At 30.0% G+C, this 21,418-nt stretch overlaps 3 protein-coding genes across 5 annotated transcripts in view; 2 read left to right on the top strand and 1 right to left on the bottom strand.

Moving 5' to 3' along the window:
* The window catches only part of LOC130899577 (solute carrier family 35 member F3), a 77,998-nt gene extending 68,995 nt beyond the window's left edge, over window positions 1-9,003 (top strand). For 2 of the 3 annotated variants that reach the window (XM_057809609.1, XM_057809611.1), the window contains one exon: window positions 5,491-9,003. In XM_057809609.1, the coding sequence (XP_057665592.1) occupies window positions 5,491-5,602 (112 nt within the window). In that variant the 3' untranslated portion in view covers window positions 5,603-9,003. Of the gene's footprint in view, window positions 1-2,542; window positions 2,764-5,490 lie in introns of those variants that run through there. The other variant, XM_057809608.1, reaches the window with a different exon arrangement.
* A 1,252-nt stretch (window positions 9,004-10,255) lies between these two features.
* Window positions 10,256-18,110, top strand: LOC130899575 (thioredoxin domain-containing protein 5 homolog). The gene is made up of 5 exons (XM_057809605.1): window positions 10,256-10,551; window positions 10,674-10,923; window positions 11,956-12,105; window positions 14,004-14,159; window positions 16,129-18,110. Exons 1-5 carry the CDS (start codon window positions 10,406-10,408, stop codon window positions 16,582-16,584), a joined length of 1,158 nt encoding a protein of 385 aa, XP_057665588.1. The 5' UTR covers window positions 10,256-10,405; the 3' UTR covers window positions 16,585-18,110.
* Window positions 18,111-18,187: 77 nt separating this feature from the next.
* Window positions 18,188-21,346, bottom strand: LOC130899574 (glucosidase 2 subunit beta-like). Its single transcript, XM_057809604.1, has 5 exons — window positions 21,336-21,346; window positions 20,040-20,558; window positions 19,493-19,801; window positions 19,220-19,423; window positions 18,188-19,159 (listed from the first exon to the last, which is right to left on the bottom strand). The coding sequence occupies exons 1-5, from the start codon at window positions 21,340-21,342 to the stop codon at window positions 18,579-18,581; spliced, it is 1,620 nt and encodes a 539-aa protein (XP_057665587.1). The 5' UTR covers window positions 21,343-21,346; the 3' UTR covers window positions 18,188-18,578.
* Window positions 21,347-21,418: the final 72 nt, after the last annotated feature.

Here is a 21,418-nt window from a genome sequence, read left to right as displayed (position 1 = left end):
ACAATATTATCCTCATAATGGTTCATTAAGCTCATTTTTATTGTTTTATCGATAGGAATATGGTCAATTGTAACAATAATTTTTAATTCTACCAATGAAAATTGACATTCGTCATTTTCTTCAATATATTTGAAAATCTGCTCCATTGCTGCATCTACTTGTATTGTTACTGGATGAATTTTTTTCTCCCTCTGGGTCTGTTTTAGCGTAGTTCCTAAACGCATGTAACAATCAGCGTGATATTTAGCTTCCTGAGCTATTAAATCTAGCACGACTACAATTCTTTTATGAATATTGCGACAATATTCACTTTTGTCTTCACATATCAAACTTAAAATACTTTTCTCGAAATCAGAAGTAGTGAAGTAGCTGATTTGTTGTCTTGACCATTTAGACTTTCTTCTTTCCTTCATTTCATCCGCTTTTTTTCACATAAGAAGCATCTACTTTTCCAATCAAAATCAATTGAAGTAGCCGTTCGAAGTTTTTTTTTAGGTGGAGAGCATACTGATGCTGATTTAAATAAGAATTAATGCATCCTTTATTGATATATTTCTGTCTGCATACCGAATGCACGTTGACAAATTCGCGAGTATTTAAATACTGAGAAAGTAGATGCAGATGCATAACTTTTTCGAAAGTATTAAGTCACTTAAATGCAAAGTGCTTTGGGTACTTCAAACAACTTTGGTCGCTTAGAAATAGTTTAAGAGTGAGCCATAATAATTTCATGCAGTTTCAGTGATTTAAACATCGAAAATTTCGAAATTCGTGTTTTCACGTAAAAATGAGAATTTGACTATGACGCGCCAATTTTAGAAAAAAATTATTATTATATTTCTTTTCAACACTGTCGAAAACATGAAGGTGAGTGGTTTTTAACGTCTAGGATGAGATTAGTCAGTATAAGGAAAAACCTTCTTTTGTGATTTGTTAAATAATTCTATCTCTAGACTTTATTTGATGATCTAGAATGTTAGAAGGACCTTCTAGTAATTCTTTGATTTAGATATCTTATTATTACGAAGAGGCTAGAAAAATCTTTACCAACAACAATTTTAAATTGAAGAAAAAAAATATTGTTTCTCAATTTAACTAATGTAATTTCCATTTTAATAAACTCAATTTTTGGGTACACAGAGTGTCCCAGAAAGTCATATTAAAACTAAAGAAATGAAAAAAAAATAATAACATAATCCTTTACGTTCTGAAGACAACTATTATCAAAATCAAAAGTCGTACACGATATTAAAATTTAGTAGAGTAGTTTTTGGTCAAATATATTTAAACTAGATTTTATCGAGAAGTATTTTGTTAAACTATGAATTATACAGAAATCGTTTTCTGATACAATTAAAAATAACTTCAAGAGTCTCATCATAAATTAGATTTTAAATGTGCAAACGAGAATTTTCTTACGAATAATTTAAGAAATTGATCTCAAAGGCGCACTTAGATTGAAAGGCGAAATAATATGCAAAAGAGAAATAAGGGAAAGTGGGCTGAAGTTTAATAATTGATACAAGCACTTTTGAGACTTTCTGCAAGAAGAATTGTTTCATATAAAAGCGAATACCTTTATAAAAGTTTCTCGAGGGTTCACTTACTTCTAATTTAGACAAATCGTTTCAAAGATATTCAAATATTTCACTGAATATTAATTTTTTTTCGGAAAAATTTTTAGTACAATAGATGCAATCGATTGATTTGAATCTAAACAATGTAATATGCTGACGATGAGGCTGACATTATGAAAAAGGCGTTAAAATAGATCATCTTGTTGATGGAAAATAACAGGAGTGCATGTTAAAAAAAACGAACTAATTCTGTTCATAAAAATAGACTTTAAAGTTCAAGGCATCAAACTTAATGGACAAGAACTATGCCTATAAAAAAGCTGAATACTTAAGAATTATACTTGGCTTCAAACTTCCATGGAAAAGGGATGTGAAGGAAAGAATGAAAAAAAATGAATCAAAGCTTTCTACAGGAAGATGTTTGGTAAAAATAGGTACTACTACCCCAATTGTAATATACTAGTTGTATAAAAATAAAAAACAGAAAGAAGTGCAGAGGATAGCAGCATGCGGAATCGCCGGAGTTATGAGAAGTACTGCACAAACAGCACTAGAAGAAATCCGAGACCTGCAGCCTATTGAATAGTTCATATTTCTTATAGTTTTCATACTATTTGGTATGCTTTCAATGCCCAGTGATGGTGGTTTGATTCCATGTCTTTTTGTTCTTTCCATATATCACAATCTCTATTTTATAAAACCTTTCCAGTGGAAAGCGTGTGAATATTTTTAGTCATTCTATTTACATTTATGAGAATTTTTCTACAGATATTTTTTCAATTGACCTTTAAAACTCTAGAACTATCTATCAATTTAAAAAATTGAAAAAAAATTTGTGTCATTGTCATCCATTTTATATTCGCGCAAACCAAATTGCGCTAAATTTTAACAGGAATCAAAATTTTGAATTAATTTCAAACAATTCATAGATGAGTTCAATTTACTGACATTAACTATTGTGATAGGAAACATTATGGAAAGAAAAGGTACCGCTGGGGTTATGCCCCATACTACTATCAACGTAATGCAACATACATCAAGTTTTCTGAAACAGGGTATGAGACGTCTAGATATTCAAAGAAAAAACTAAAATCACACACCTCATTTATTTTTTTATATGTGTCGAATTGCACTTTATAAACACCCAATGTAGAAAATAAATATTCTTTGAGTTTTGCAATAATAATTTCATAACTTGAGAAAAGCTAAATTATAATAATATAAGGGTTCTCAAAAGAAAGTTTATAGATTGTTAGTGGATAAACTAACATGCGAGTATTTTGGTATTTGTATTTTCAAAATAATGTCGTCTAATATAAACCTTCACAATAATTTAGTTGGAAGCAGACCCGAACTGGGATCAACAAGCCCTCAGCTAAAACCTATGAAGAGGCCCTCTACCTTGGGATATGGGAAGTATGGATTGTATCCAAAAAGCTGTAATCTAGAGACCCCCCCTTTTTGGAAACTCAGTACTTAACGAGTTTTTACGCTATTTTGGCACTTATAAAGAAAAAGAAAAGAAAGTCAGCTAGAAGATTTTCATACGAATACATATAATGATTTTCGACTTCCAATGACTTATTAAAATAAGAAATTTATTACAACATGACAATCAGCCGCCATATTCACTTGGGAAACAACATTGCGGTATTAACATTAAAACTATTAATAATAGGTATGTTTTATTTCCCTTTTTTGCAAGAATATTTGTCCACGACGAAAATATGGACATCTTTTTATGTCAGGTTACGCGAAATAAGCTATGTTAGATCTGCAGGTAGACTCTGTGATAGCTACAATTTAATTGCAAAAATTTTTTGTATCAAATGTAGTACAGAAGTCGGTTTATCCTCATAGATTTTAGATAGCTCCGGCTAGAGGCCAGTTTATATTTCGTTCTCTAGGAGAATAATTTCCAAAAAATGTCACGTACTTCTATCAAAGATGTATTGGATGCTCTTGTATTATTGCTTCATCCTGCTGTATTTTTGTTGTTCTCTTACATAACGCTATATATATATATATATATATATATATATATATATATACTATAATCTCACCATGTATGTTTTGCATCCTCAAAAAATAGCAACAGCTTATTAGTTATAGTTAAACTTCTTTGCAAACACATCCTGAGATTTCAATTCTAGTACCAATTAACGGGTATAGTTCTAGACCTTCATACATTCTATTCACATTAAGAAGACTGTCACGCATCCGAATTGAAAGATTCATATCCTCAAGTTCATGCTGACTTACACTCTGATGTTGTTAAAGTTCTTTGTCGACCTGATTTTGGTTTTCTTATTATTAAGCTCATCTATTTAAATTTATGACGTATCTGGCAGGTTTATGGTCATCATAAAATCTCGTTAGTTTAACGTTTACGAGGTCATAGAATCCATTTATCAAGGTCGCAGTTGTCGCAAATTAATACTTTACCGGTTTAACTAATAATTGAATTGATTCAATCCGGTTCGGCTTTTTAAACTGAATTAATGAATTAAATTTAATTGAGGAGACGGGATTGGAGAAAGAAAAGACGGTAAAAGAAAAATAAAATGTAAGTGTTCACAATTTTATTTATTCGCCTTTTATTTAGATTCGAATTGATAACTGTCTCTTGATGCTGTTAAGCAGACCGAGTAACGGATCCATATTCTGGTTAGGTTAGGTTAAGTTTACTTTAACTTCGATTAGATTAGATTTACTTTAACTTAGGTTAGGTTATCTTAATTGGCACAAAACTCGGATACTGCAATCTTAAAAACACTAAACTAGAAAGTGACAAAATCATCAAATGTAGCAGACCCTTCTACGCACTCTCTTAACTGAATCACCGTCTCACTAATTGCTTCATAAGTAGATTTCATTTATTTTAATATATAAATCCTTCCTCATATATTTTCTCTCCCTCGGCTGTTTCAAGTTTTATAGAGAATTTTGCATATTTCAGTCTGTCTTTATTTCTTGAAATACACATTTTTATAGAGGAGATGTTTCTTAGTCTCCCAATTACGTTAGTAAAAAATGTAGGCTCAATATTTTACAATGCAAAAAATGCACAATCACTTGCCAATTGAAATCAAATCGATATCATCTTTTCCCACATTCCGCAATAATTTGAGGACATATTTACTGGAAAGTGCTTCTATTCTAGTAATATTATTTAATTCATGGCTTGATCCATACTGTTTTAATTTTGGTATGGACTTATATATGACATATACTAATTATAGCATATATATACATACATATTTTAGCTTTTGTCTACAAATTGTAACAATTTTTTGACAATAAAGCATTTAACTCTCTATGATATCGACCTAAAATATGCAAAAAAGCACATACACTTATAGGTAATCGCGTTTCGGGGTGAAAATATCGAAATATCGATACTTTTTAATCGGCATGCATCGATATATTTCAAGACTATCGATGGATATCCATATTAATATCGATATATGTTTACATGCAGTTAGTTGAACATCTATAAACTTTCGTTTGAGATAACTTAAACAAATCTGAAATATGGAAGCTAAAAATTCATATTAATCATAATCAAATTTCAAAAGTACTTCTAAACACTCATTCCACGTAATTATGTGTATAACAAAACTGTTTGACTGGCACAACTAGACACTTCACTGTTGGCACATAAACTTCGTCTGTTGTCTTTTCACTTCACTTTTTGATTAACAAACTTTTTTTTCTGAAATCGCTCAAAAATTTCTACTTCAGGGGTCAAATAGCCTAAAATAGCCTGTTGCTTTAGAACGAACTTATCCGGAAAGAGGAACCATCCAAATTACCGTCAGAATCGGACGTTAATTATTGCAAAACTCAAATTTATATTTCAATACTTTGCAAAATCACCTCAATAAATCTCTGACATCATTTTTTTCTGTAGATGGAGCAGAAGAAGTCGACACGGATCTAATGGACCTCGAAGCCACGTGGTTGACTACAGAACAGGATATATCAGATCTCATCTTAGATCACCGTCGGGAAGAGTACGGTGACCTAGTCAATCTTCGGATCTATTTCATATTAGTGATTCTTATGTCTCACCATTTTGAGAAATTATAGATTGAATTCGTTGATGTCTAGAAACGAAAAAAAATCTTGTAGCGATCCATTTCTTTATAATACAGTCCACGGTATAGAAGAAAGACTGAAACTGTAACGAGTAGTAGTGGATTTTTTTGAAGTGAAATGTTTAGAGCCTTATTGTATGTAAAAAGGTTAGCACAAGAGTTACAAACAATCATTGACAGTCAGGTTTATATAAAAACTTCTGATTGTTTAACTTCAGATGATTGTTCTGCTAGTTCATTGTCAGAAGCATTTATAAGGTTTGTTCCAACCCTTCAACTGGGCTGTTACCGTTATACAAACGATTTTATTTTATGCTTCAGTTAGGTATCATTTGTGAACCATTTTCGGGACGGTCTTTTCAATACTTGGTTGGTGGCAAGTACCGTTACCAAAACTGAGCCTAGCTAGAAATTGCTAGCTAAAAGCTACTAATAACCGTTCCAAGAACGATTTTATATTGAAAATTAGGTCTTTCTGCGCTTTTACATGTTTCATAACAATATTAATCAAACTTTTCTCAGTTTATTTCTTTGTGGTATCCTCACATTTTGCGCTCCGATTTCGCACGAATGCGATTTACTCCATGGTCTTCATCTGATGCCATTTATTATATTTCAATACATTGCCATTACTCATATATTACTTACTGTATGGAAAAACAAAAACATAAGTATTGAGGCCAAGTCAAAGACCTACAAAACTGTAATCAGACCCATAATGACGTACACTGCAGAAACTCGGCTTGTTACAACAAAAACAAAAAGGCTCCTGGAAACAAACAAAATGAAAGTCCTACTAAAAATTACTGAAAAAAACGCTGCTAGACAGGGAACGTAGCGACGACATAAGACAAGAATGCAGAGTGGTAAATATTAATGAATGAGTACTGAGAAGAAAGCGCAAATGAGGCAATAGGCATGCTGCGAAGAATGAACAGGCAATCTGCCTAAAATGGAGTAGGAAAAAGAAGAAGAAGACATTGACATTTTTACTCCACATAAATTTAAGTGATATCAGCGCACTGATGCTAATTTAAAAGTGTTAACAATATTCATGCTAACCTCAGACAAATTGGCAAAGTCGGGCAAGCATCTAGTTTTCAAAATTACATATTTGAACTTTGTACTACATTCTTCAAAGTGAACAGAGCAGATAACATTCCATTAGGTGGAGCCCAATTAACTCTTTCTGTTGCCTCAATCCACATATTCAAGAACGCGATCTTTGTGAACACAAACCAATAGAGAATTTCAGGCTTTATGAACGCTTAAGTGGAACGCACCTTAGAACGTAAACAAAACGAACAGCCGACAATGGAAGAAAGTTCATTTAAAACGGTGTGGATCGCTGTAATGCGCATGCTTGACCAAGAACCTATTCGAGATGTTGATTTGCGATAAATGTAATCAGTGATCACGGAACTGTTACTAAAAATTCAAAATTGAACGACCTGACAGTTTGGAAAGTGCGCATGCGATCGCTCCCTAAACTAATTTAGAATCAGAACCGTGAACTATGGAGGGTAGAGAGAGAAAAGTGGGAAAAGTGCCTTTCGGTATACAATAAATAACAGTGCAAAAACCTTCAGGAATGGCGCTGGTGTAGAAAAATAGAATGGCATGAATATATAAATGATAAATGAACTGAAGTAGGTCGAGTTAAAAAATATAATCTTATTTTAAGAAAACGGATTTTCTCACTAATTTTGGCACTAAAATTTGCCCTGATGCTAATATGGCGCTACCTTTATTTAAGGCAATTGAACGGGGACTTCATATGGGTACATTATTAGTATTGTAACGTTTTTCTATTCGTGGGGGGTGACTTAATGTCTCTTAAGTCCTTAATTTATTAACTCATTATACAATATACTTAACTTATATTAATTCACTTATAAATATCATTTAATAATTTCTGTGATTACTTCCAATAATTCGTTCATTTTACTCCGATTATTTATTTAAAACTTAACTAACTGCGCTACATAGACTTATTTATATACCACAAATAGAATTCTACAAAGTTCTAGAACAACAGAAACAAAATAAATAAATAGACTTTACTAGAAATTATTTAGAAGGAATACTGTAAATAAACCGCCTGATGATAAAAAAAATAAAAACAAATAAACATCTCTGCTATTTAAAAATATTTGAGAGACGCCGCGGAAATTCACCGAATTTTTAAAATTTCATAGTGGCTGGACTGGGCCGGCCTAGGAAACCATTTTGCGAACTTGCGCAGATCCAAAGCAAAAGATAAAAGAAATGAACAGGTATTGAATAGGTAGTTAAGAAAACTCTCAAACTAATTAATTTACACGTTATACAGGGTACAGAAAATATCTACATTAGGTTAGTTATAAGAAATAATATGAAATAAACGTATTTTTATCATTTTGGTTTGTGGACAGTATTATTTAGAATGTAATCAGTATGTAGGAAAATAAATAGATTAGGTTTCTGACATTGTGTTCCTTCTACACTGACAAAAATTTGCTACAGGCAAATTTCCTGAATTGATCAACAAAAAAAATGTAATCAACAATGTCCTAACAACAAGAGTAAGTGATTCCTTGAAAATGTTGATGAATTTAGCGGGTAAACGAAAACGAAACGTCGGCTTTTTGATAGTAAAACACAATACAATGTAATTTAAATAATTATCATTTCAATCAATTCACTGTTTTTATTAAGATCTTTTAATCATGTTATTGGTATGTAAATTTTCTCTAAGATAGATAGAAGATAGAAAATTTGCACAATAAACCTATAACGTAAAAATTGATGTAATTTTATACATTAATATCCTTCATATTTTACAAACATATCATTCTGGAATATCATACATACTATAACAAAGATCAAATACTATTTTTAAGTCAATTGATAATTTTTAACATTATTTGGTCTCAACTACCTGTAGAGGTCAAAGGTGTGCTATAAAATTATTTTCTAGGCATATAGCTTGCTATGAACTTTCCCATTATACATACTGTTATCTTGTGGATCATTCTTCATATATTGAAAGAGCTGAAGTTTTGTTTTCGATTGTGTACTTGAATTAACAGCAAGAATTTATTAGTATAAATTTACGTAACTAAATTTTTGTTCAAATAATTTAGCTGTTTATCATATCAAGATACGTATCTTTTCAAAAGAATATATCTGATACCTACATTTAGAGTGATCTAATCAAGGCATATATTGACTATCAATGGTGCCACATATTCTGTAATGTAGAACCAAAAGACAATATAAATGTTCAAAATAAATCGAATTGTTAATACACCTTTAGTATGTAAATAAATATGTAAAAAATAAAATGTGGTTTTATTAATTTCTGGTTTTTTTTTTCAATAAAAAATTTCTGTATTACCATTCAAACTTCCAAAGATAATATGATAACATATGTTTGTTTTCTTAGTGTAGAATACTGTTGAACATAGATAAAAAATATACTATTGACGCTTCTACGTACTCATAGGATAGAACACAAATTAACTAGTATAGCCAGAGTATATTTGTAATCTATGTATGCATCACAAAACATGGTTTGTTCTGTGGTATGTACCATAGAAATCTGTGTCATACACTACATACATCACCTCAATAATTGTTTATATAATATATTATTCAAACAATTCTATATATATATATATATATATATATATATATATATATATATATATATATATATATATATATTAAATATCAAGAGGTGCATCCCACTAAGCATTCACGGCGCCTGAAATATTCTTTTGGGTGGTGTTCCACATAGCGACTACGATCGTTGGGGTCGATACGAGAACGCAGATTGTAACCATGAGAATCTATCTCGTTATTTGATGCGGTATGGAATATTATAAGTTTATATTAATATCGATTAATAGGAAAATATCGATTAATCGGAAAATATAAAAATATCAATTAATCGAAAAAATCGAATATTCGGAAATAATCGGTTAATCGAAAATAATCAATTTATCGAAGATTGATTCTTTTTCAAATTTTCACTTCTTTGTGGTCCTGTAACCTGTAACTCAATACTCTGTTCTGTAGGACTACATATTGATTGAACATTTAAACTTATTTAGTTAATTATGTACAAAAATTATTCTTGAAAAAAAATAGAAAATATCATTATTTTCTTTGATGTTAGATAGTTTCCAGCGGCCCGCGTCTAAGTTTTTTATTTTATTTAATATAGTTGTCGGCGAAAGATGAAACCTTTGCGGCCTAATGAATAAATATGTATTTCGATTAATCAAAAATAATCAATTATTCTATATAATCAATTATATTTTTGGATAATTGCCCAGCCCTAATTATAAGTACTTTTGAGGCATGTTGTAGCGCACTAACAAATATTTTACTATCGCAGCAGAAGTTATTTTGATTTTACTTTAATGTAAATCTGTTAAGCTTTCGGTTTATTTTTTCTGTTATGCCATTCGTTAATATTTATCTCAACGCTCAAAATGCCTCGAAAATCAATTCTACTTGTGATTACGATTATAATGCTCTGGACTAAGGGGAACGTGAGCGCCGTGAGTGCTTAGTGGAATGCACCCAAGATAAGATCTGTCACTGTCAAACAGTAGATAAGCTAATAGTATAAATTCATTTTCATTGTAGTTGTGTTGATAAAATTCGCCGGGCTAGATTTTCTTTAGACAGTTGTCTTTATTAGTATAATTATTTAATTCATATCGTATATTTTTAAACATGCGTCTTCCAATTGTAATATCAATATTTTCACTAGTAGTAATAAGTGTAGCACATGAAGATTTGTATTCCGTAAAATATACTACTGAAAATTTTTCCCAAGAAGTCGGGAAGAAAAACCACTTTGTAATGTTCTACGCTCCCTGGTAAGTGAAGTTTCATTTATATTTACCACCAATAAATAGTTTAACATCAATTTTATTGAATTATCTCAACTTAACCTTACTTTCTTCGAAAATCTTTTGAATCATGTAATTTTTCGTGATAGGTGTGGACATTGCCAGAAATTTGCTCCAAAATGGGAACAATTAGCTGAAATGTTAAATGAGGATGAGACTAACAACATCAAAATTGCCAAAGTTGACTGTACAACTGATAATGAAGTTTGTTCTGAACAAGATATTACTGGTTATCCTACTCTTAAATTTTATAAAGTAGGGGATTCTGAAGGAGTACGGTTTAAGGGTACAAGAGATTTGCCTTCAATAACAAATTTCATAAATGAACAACTAAGAGAGGTACTTGTAAATACTGAAAAGATAATTTATTTGTCAAAATTCAAACAAATAGGAATTCCATATAATACATTCATATATGTAGTTCGTGCAGCTATTTCTAGGTATTAATTGTTTAAATTTGTTCAATACTCTATTACATTATATTCAAGAAATGTAAGTAACAAGAATTAGTTGTACATGTCAGTCAATCAAAAATGTTTTGGAAGTTTTAATACAAAACAACTTTTAAACTAACCTAACCACATACAATTTAGATTAAGAAAATCACAAAACGTTTTATAAAATTTACTAAGCAGTAATAGAAAATTTAATTAGTAATTTTACCATATAATTTTTTTTAACTTACTATACATACTATCTTTCTCTGACAAGCTATTATGTTTTAGGTAAAATTATATTGTTAATTTATATCAATTAAAAATTTATTTAAAAATAAGAGAGAGAAAAATAAGTGTTTAAGACTCAAGCATAAATACAAATGGGGTAGCCTTCTCTATCTATCCAATGTTTCCATCACAATTTGTTTTTAACTCTTCAATAAAACATAGTAAATCAAAATACTGAGAATTTTTCAAAATTTTCAAAGATTGTTTTTGAGAAATAATAAACAGTTTCATATAATTACTATCCAAGTAAGATTTATACTCAAAGATCCTAAAATTATACCTCCTAATAGTAAGATTTCTAAATTGTCTAAGGAAATTACTCAATTTGTATTAGAATTTGAATTCATACACAATAATTGGTAATTTTAATCACAAAAAAATAGTACTTTTACAAAAAAAATACATTGTACTCAACTGACTTGAATTAACAAATTAATTCCTTGTGGGCAAGCTGTTCTGCTTCACCATTATCTTATATGTACAAAAAGTCTTTGAACATAAAATAGGTATGTACTTCCGGCTAGAGTCTTTGTAGGTTTTTCTCTTTGAATGCATTTTTGATTCTATATTATTTTGGATGAATAAGTATTTAGACTTTGTAGTGAATTTGTAAATTTTTCAGAGTATGTTTACATGTGTTTTTTAGGGCGACGAATCTGATGCAGAGGAATCCACAATTAAAGAACCTCAGGCAGTAGGTGGTTTAATTGAACTTACTGAAGATACTTTCAACAAACATGTTGAAACTGGGAAACATTTTATTAAATTTTATGCTCCTTGGTGTGGACATTGTCAGGTAATTCTCATATTTATTTGAAACAAAAATCCATAAAAAATTATTTAAAAATAATCCTAAAATAAAGTTTGTACTCTGAATTATATGTAAGCATATTTATTTGTTTAAGGTACAATCATTAAAAATTAATTCCAAAACAATGTCTGCACTGCATAGAAATATAAACAAATGTGTATTTGCAGATAAAAATGTATTAACAAGTTTTTTATTTATTTTAATTGTTCCAATCCTATTGTTTGCTAATATATATTGTTTTATTATAATTAATATAAAAAACTTACTGTATTCATTAAAAAACATCAGTTTAAAAAACATTTTTTAGAAAAATTCTTTTTAAAGAGTAATCTAGTTGTTATTATTTTGTACTGCAATTTGATGTTATCAGAAATTGGTATGCAAATAGTGTATATACATAATAAAGTTCATATTATCTATTTACAGAATATTTTATAAGAAAATGATTTTTTTCTAGAGAAAGCTTAGATAGCTAAGTCTAGCATCCTCAGGTGTCCATTGAGGCGAAAGGACTCCTGTTGATATTCATACGTTGCTAGGTTGATACATTTAGCAGAACTTCTCTGGTTATTGTTTCATGCCTCGGCCCCTGTAGATTGTCAGTTACTGGTTATATTCCCATCTACCTTCTTTTCCAGTACTCTATCTATTGATCTGTAGTTGACACAAAAGGGTTCAGCTCCTATGAAAGGCTTGTCTGTCAATGGTTTTGTTTCCCTCCAATCCACTGTGCTCCAGAATCCATTGAAGGGTAACTTTATTCTTCTTGTCTAGCTCATTTAGCTTATCCAGACATTCCAAACCAGTTTGGATTTTATGACATTGGAGCTTAGAGCTCTAATGGTTATTTGGCTATTGGACGGGATTATCTCCTGAGTGAAATAGTTCCTCTATATATTCAACAGGAGACATTTTTCAATACCATTTGATGTCATTTCTGTTTATTTTTTATATGGTGCTTTTACCTCGTTTGCTTTTATAGCTTGGTTTTAAGAAAATTTTTTGTTAAAGCTTTTACGGTATTTTGTCCTAATTTGATCATTTTTTGAGGGTGCTTTTTCCTTGTTAATTCTTTCTTTCTTTCTTTGAACATTCTGAGTGACGATTTTTACTGCAGCTGTTGAGCAAGAGTCAGTACTTGCTTTGGGTGACATCAAATTTGTAAATTGCTCTTATTAGTATGTCGACTAAAACAATCAATGTTTCCCTATTTACTACAACCCTTATTTTGGTGTGCCAAATTGCCATAATGTTCTTTAAATGTTAACTTTTTCTCAATTCTAATTAGGTAAGCTTTTGCTTATACAAGTTGCAACTTCAATATGTTTAAGCAACCAAAATTTAATCACATTTTATTAGGTAATTATTATAACTTCTATATAATTATAAATCAATTAATTCAATATAAAGTAAGTTCTTATATTACGGAATTATTTGACCTTGAGCTTTGTGCTTCATAAATTTCGCGGCCATTGAAAATTTTTGGAGTTATTTTGTCACTGTTCGCTAAGATTACCACACATCAAAAAATAAAAAACAAATTATAAAAATATATTTCTATTAAAATTTATATTCGTTCTTGGTACTGTTTTTCCATGGGACCGATCAAGGTACAAAGTGTAGTTATTGAAAAAATTGAAGCATTTTAGAGTGAAATTCATTTGAAATATATTGTCTGATGATTATTTTTAAATAAATACCATTAAAAATTGTTTATATGTTCTATATGATTATGACTATTTATAATTTAGGAACAATTACTGAGCAAAAAAATTATTTTTTAATTAGATCTTTTACAATTATAAATAAATGAACTTTTAATTTGTCAAATAAATAAGTAATGTAGTATTTTACCATTTATAGCTTTTGTTACTTGTTTTCAGAAATTGGCTCCCACTTGGGAACAACTAGCTAAATCACTTGAATTTGAAAAGGATATCACCATTGGAAAAGTAGACTGTACTCAATATAGATCAATATGTAATAATTTTGAAGTGAAAGGATATCCCACATTATTATGGATTGAAAATGGGGCAAAAGTGAGTATGAACAAATAATTAAATCTGTGATTTTGTTCTTTTCAATGGTAGTCAAGGAAAACATTGTTTTTTGTTTTAATGGCATCAAAATATTCATTATTTTAGGGCTGATAATAATTCATTAGCTTTTTAAGTTTCTAATAACAATCCTTTTATTAATTGCAACTTTTTTGAACACAAACAAAAGTTTTTTTAAATATGAAAACTATTATAAAGTAGATGATAAATTGATAAATAGACACAAGTTGAAAATATACTTAGAGTAATAAAGTCTGAAATGATATAATTATTAGGCTGTCCGTTATTTCCCAAATTTGATTTTGTTCTATAAACGCCCCTCAAATTTTTAGATTATGACCTAAAAAAATATCAGACCCAAATCAGCCCTTAATATTCACATTAACCAATGCCTAATCATAATACATTTCCCATTTAAATAACATGGAATTTTTGTAATTTATTTTTCCACTGAAACAAATTTAGCTAAAAATACTTGAACAACTATTTCTTTTAGGGAAGTTAACGTTCTACAAAAAAGATTTGAATGCTTTTTTGATAGATTGTATGGTTTAAAAGTTATTCAATGATAAAGTTGTATTCATTGTTAAATTCATCACTTTTTTAAATTTCCACCATAATTTTTATTTATATCAAACTAAATACACACAGATAAGTGATAAAATAAATACATAAATTTCCTAGAAGAAATAGCTGTTCAATTATTTTTAACTACATTTGTTTCAGTGGGAAAAAATTAACTGTAAAAAGTGCAAAAAACTTATGTTATTTAAATAGGAAATGTATCCTGATTTAGGCACGGGTTAATTTGAATATTAAGCGCTGGTTTGGTTCTGATATTTTTTTAGGTCATAACCTAAAACTTTGAGGGGCGTTTGCAGAACAAAATCCAGTTTGGGAAATAACGGATATCCTTATAACTATATAAAGGAAAAAAATTACACTGAAATGGATACCAAATGAAAGGAGGAAAGAGAGCAAGCCAAATAGCTTTAGTGTGAGGAAAGAAGATAAATATTGTAATGCAACCAATAATAGAAAATGATGAAAAATTTGTTTCTTAAAATGAGAATTACAATTTCTTCGTTTATACCAAATATTTTCATCAATATGACTACATACTTCAAGTATTTAGAGAAAAACAAACTATACAATTTATTTTTTGGAATGAAATTATTTTTTCTCCACTAGAATTTCCGTGTTATTGTTATCCCCCAAATATTCAAATTGGGTTACCTCTTCAAAACAGGATTTTTTTTCTATTATCCACTATTATTAAAAAATTTCTTGTTGGTTTTTGTTACTTCCATTCCATTGCCATATATTTCATTTTTTGCTCATTTTTATGTACTCTATGTTCCTTTGCTTTCACTTCTAACCTAGCTATAACCTTGTGTATTTATATTTATCTAGATAAAGTGCTATATCGTTTGCATTAACAATACATTGGTGTTTCTATTGTTAAATAGTTCCAGTAGTATTAATATGACTTTTCCTCATAATGGTTTCTAATATTTTTAATAATGACGAGATTGGATCACCTAGTCTTAATCCTCTATCTACATTGAAAGCTTGTTCTATTATTAAACCATCTATCATTACCTTGCTTATCTTTAGGATTGCTTCATAGAACCTTGATCTACAAACTGTGTCGTATGCTTGCCTAAAGTCAATGAAGAGCATGTGAAGCTGTTGATTCTGTCCATAACACAACAACATGCAGTTGTTTTATAATAATTTGAAATTATTTTTCATTTGTATTGTGTAAAGGAAATTAAGATCATAATAATTTATCCTTGCTTCTGTCAGCAACTCAAAACTTCTTTAGTTAATTCTGTTAATCTCTTTTTAAAGTGTTTCTCACTTATTTAAAATAGATCATTGTGTATATTGTATCTATTAATCCTTTCATGAAACCAATATCTATATTCAGAAAAAATTTCTTTTTCAGATCGACAAATACCAAGGTGAAAGAAGTCACCATGAACTTAAACAATATGTTAATAAAATGCTGGGTACCGAACAACATGATAAACAACAGGCATCAGAAGCTACTGAATCCCAGCTTCCATCTGGCGAAATCACTAATGATGATTTCAAATCTAGCATCCAATCAGGAATTGCTTTTGTAAAATTTTATGCCCCTTGGTGTGGACATTGCAAACGGTTATCTCCTACTTGGGATAATCTTAGAGAAAAGTTCGTTAATAATCCTTCCGTTAAAATTCTCAAAATTGATTGTACTTTAGATGTTAACAAACAGTTGTGCAACGATGAAGAAGTTGAGGGGTTCCCAAGTTTATTCTTGTATAAAGACGGAGAGAAAATGTCTGAATACACTGGTTCTAGAAGTTTAGACGATTTACATGATTATATAATGAAGAATAACAGACACGATGAGTTGTAAATGTCTAGAGTATGGAAGTTTGTTGATAGAGGTTTAGGAACATTTTGAGTATTCTATATCATCAAAACATATTGTAAACATAAAGTTTGTCAACAAATTGATTTATGTATATAAGTTTGTGATTTTTATTATTTTATTACCATTTAATTGTTTTAAAAAACCATATAATCTGAAATAAATAAAAAATTTAAAATACTTTTATCATCATTTATTAGTACAAAAAATAGAAGATAATGATAAAGTTTATTTGTTTTCTAAATTGCACTGAAAAAAATGGAAAACTATTTTGCGGACAATAACATGGGTGTTGTCAGGTTTTCAAGCAACAAAGGCAACAGATCATAGTAAAGCATATAGACAGTAGTTTTCAGTAAAAAAAGTAGCATGATCTTTATCCCCCAAAGATGTGACAACTATCACAAGAACATAAATGACATCAGTTCAAACTGTGCGTTGAGGTACATCCTGATTCCTCAAAGATGTGTCAATTATTGAAACAGATAGTGACACCTATCAAAATTGTTACTTGGAAAGCCAATTGACATTAAAAATTGTAAACGTTTGCTACATAATGCATAAAGTTGCCTTGAACGCTACACATTTGAACAGATAAAAACGATATGGCATATTGAGAATAAAAGTGACCTAATGCGAAACTATTACATTAAAAAAATTCAATAGGTCACTTGAGTACTGGAGAAATGTAAATACTAAATGAAAGACACAGATATCTTAGAACCTTACCAAGAGGAAATAAGTCAGTTTTAGAATTTTTAAGTGGTAAAGTATCAATTCGGCTTCTGTAAACATATATTAACTGGGGATCTTCTGGACTATTTCACCAACATATGGACTGAAGCTATAGAGAAATATGGGGAATCCAAAGCAATCGCACTAGAAGTCTTTTGATAGGCTCTGGCACGCCAACCTTTGAAATAAATTAAGATTGTATGGCTTGTCACCCTCACTTATTGACTAGCATAGTAGCTTTTTCAAAGACTGACCAATCTAGGTCACTATGGACACCTCAGGAAAGGTTGAAGTCAACGCTGATGTTTTCTAGAAATGCATCTTGTCACATCTCTTTATCCAGTACATGAACAAAACTGCAAACCCGATCTATAGCTTCGCCCACGATAGCACACTAGTATCGTCGTTCAAATAAATCGCCCCAATAAACTCTGCTAACACCCAAATCCTAGTCAGCAACAAATCACCACCATCAATTCTGATCTTGAACACATTCTGGGGTTGGTTGGAAGCAATATGATTGAGTTTAATACAGAAAAAACCCAGAATGTTGTTTTTTCAAATGCTGACCCTGCAGCTCAGGATGTGGTCCTGTCTGGACATAAAATATCACCACCACTGCAAAGATGTGGGAATAATATCTCATAAAAACAGTTAACAAATAAATTATTCATGCTGGTACCAATAATAGTATAGTATAGGGGAAGTTTTGTATCTAGAAAACCAAAATGAATTATTTAAATGATGTACTCAATCAATAAAATAATAAGTGTCAATATGGTGTTTTATTTATTACAATCTTAGAAGTGAAGAATTAGGAGGAGAAGTTGAGGATTGTAAATAAAAATGTATATTTATTTATAAACATACATTTTATTTAATGATAATTTTACACCTTTTAACAAAAATTTGACTATTAGTCTCTAAACTTATATTGATATAAAGTCTTGTAAATATTGGAAAAAAGTCTTGAATCAGGTCAATATCCTCACCAAATAAGAACTAAACTAGAAATTTTCATTGGGACAATAATAACAAACTATAATTGGACACATTGTACAAAATTAGAGTTGAATAAAAATTTGAAATTAAATTAAAATTATAACATAGGTCGCACAAACTAAATTAAAATATTTCACTTTTGTATACAATACTGAACATATAAAATAAATTGTGAAGGAAAATATTACAGACAATATCAAGAATAATGAAAATAGATATCAACCCATTATACCAAATTTTCCTCACAACTCATCATGTAAATCTTCATTTTCTACAACAGGAGCCTCGTAACAAGCTGCAGGTGTGACAAACTCAAAAAAGTATTCACACCTGTTAGGCTCAGATACACTAAGAACTTTGTTTTCACTTCCACAGTTAACGGTAACAACTGTGGTCCTCTGAGGTCCATTCCAACAACTCTGACCACCCTCAAAAGTCATTTTCTCATATTTGTTAAGTTTAGAACCTGACCAATATCCCCAAACACCTAATCTAACATCAGAAGCTCCAGACTTGGGTTGCTGGATAGTTTTATCGAATGGACATAATTTATAAATATACTCGTGATCTTCATAATCAAAACATTGCCCTTCTAAAGAAGCAAACTCCTCTTCTGTTCCAAAATCTTTTCCAAGATATTCTTCGATATCTTTAATTTCCCTTTCTATTTCATTTACTATTTTGCTGGCTTCTTGATACTCATTTCTGGCAGCTGTTGCTTTTTCTACAAGTTGTTGAGTTTCTTCATCATATATGATTGTTGGTGGTGCCTCAGTCTGTTCTGGTTCTTGGGATTCTTGTTCTTCATCATCATACTCATGACCTGAAATAATATATCTTATAATTTCAATATATGTGTATTAAAAATAAAGGTTTTTATTACCTTCACCATCTTCTTCAATTTCTTGATCCTCATCTTGCATGTCGTCTACTTCTGAATTTTCTTGTTCATCCTTTTTCTCCGGAATTTTTTCAGTACCTTCTCTAAAAACAACCGGCCTGAGAGTTTTCCAACAAGTTTTGACAAATGTATCCAAATCTACAGATTCTTGAAAGTTTAGGTAAAATTTGGCTTCCTCATCAGATACTAAAACAATGTTTAAACTTTAGCTGAGTTTTCAACTTAGCATGTATTCAAATTTGTCACAAATGTTACCTTCTCCATTTCCATCTCTATCAAAGGAAGTCCTTACTTTCACTTCAGAAATTTCCAACCAGCCGTCCTGATTTGAATCAAACTTATTAAAAGTTTCTATGGCTTCAGCTCTCTGTGCTGCAGCTTCCTCTTCTTCTTTCTTAAGTTTAGCTTCATCTTCAAGTTTCCTATAATATTCCAAAGCTTTATCTTCCAAACTTTCAATTTCCTTTTTTAAAGCTTCTTTTTCTATTTTCAATTTTTCAGCTTCTTCCATGTTCTTTCCAAGTTCTGTTAGTTTAATTTGTTTTTCTTGTTTTAATTGGATACCTAAAACAATTTAAAGTGAAGAAAACAAACTTTATCAACTTATTTTCACCACTGATTATAAATTTAAATTCTTAGAAAATTTCATTTCATATCTTTGTAAACATATTGTAACAAGGAGTAACTTGTTATTTAAATGATTATAGATAAAACGTCTTTTCAGAACAAGTGATATATATAATTATTAAATGTAAATTCAAGAAAATATAATTACTCTACTTGACACAATATAAATGTTTACCCTTTTGTACCATTTCTGCTCTTATCTGTTTTCCTGCTTTGATTAATTCAGCTTTTCTTTGAGCTGCTTCTCTTGCACTTCTTCCTAATTCGATACAATTATTCTGGCACGAACTTTTGGTCGAATATTCATCAGTACCATCACAGCAATCACAAATTCCATCATTTACCCTATTTGAAGGTATATTTAATGGCCTATGTCCAGCATTTGTACAGTGAAATAAACCGTTTGGACAAGCAGATGTCCCCGGTTCATCGCTACCATCTAAACAGTCACAATAATCATCATTTATTCTGGTAAACGGTATAGTTTTACTTTCATCAAAGCAAGTGAAGTCTTTGTCTGGAGGATATAAAGAGGCACGAGAAAGAGATACTCCCCTTGGTCTAGGAACTTCCGATGAGAGTATTTCACTCACGAAAAATATCACAATAAAAATTTTAGCAAACGCTGTGTTTTTACAAATACTACAATTCATTTTTAACCGGTACTTCTTTCTGCCAACATCAATCACGCATGCTGAAAAATGTCAAATTTAATGACACGTCAAACAGTTGAAGTCACAAAACATACCTTAGGTTAGGTTAGGTATATTTTGTGGTTGAAGTCTTCTTCAATTACTATTTGTTTCAAGAAAATTAATAATCACACATGGAATTTCAAACAAACTTAGTTAATACAGTCAGATTACGTCCTTAAAATTATATATGTACATATACGTATTTACTAAAATTTCAAATACATTCTTCAAAATACTGATTGTATCATTTATCTGATTTATGATTTGTTCTGAAATAACTAAATAAATAGAAGAAGAATCATTGGATCTTTTGTGATTTCACCTATTCATTAAAAAACCTTTTGAATACGTTTTATGGTAGTCAAAGGATTAGAATCTTTATCTGTAGTTTTCTACTACCTAATAAGTTTTTCAAGATATACAATTATTATGCAAGATTATATTTTATCAGCAGCTAACCGACAAAAACTTTGTAAAACAATCAGTTGAACATTAAAAATAGAAACCTAGTTTCACAGAATCGGTTTAGTATTTTTATTAATAAATAATACATTTTGAAAAATATCAATAATACTTAAAAATCAATTGATTTATAAAAATCTTAAAATATATAATATGTTCATTTAATTGCCATATTATTAAAATAATTTCTCTTCCACTGAACACCCATACTACCATATTTCCATCTTGGTGAAGAAGCAGAATTTGATTTATACATCGTTAATATACACAGGGTGTTTAATACAGTATGAATAGGAAAAAATAGTATCACTTACTTCTCATAACACCTTCATCTTGTCAACTACAGTTTCAAATAACGCAGCATTGACAGGTATATAAAGTTCGTTTAACAATTTAA

The sequence above is a fragment of the Diorhabda carinulata genome, chromosome 11 (assembly GCF_026250575.1).
Source record: "Diorhabda carinulata isolate Delta chromosome 11, icDioCari1.1, whole genome shotgun sequence".
NCBI lineage: Eukaryota > Metazoa > Arthropoda > Insecta > Coleoptera > Chrysomelidae > Diorhabda > Diorhabda carinulata.
Note: the sequence above shows the minus strand (reverse complement) of the source record. Positions and strands in the feature narration are given on the sequence as shown.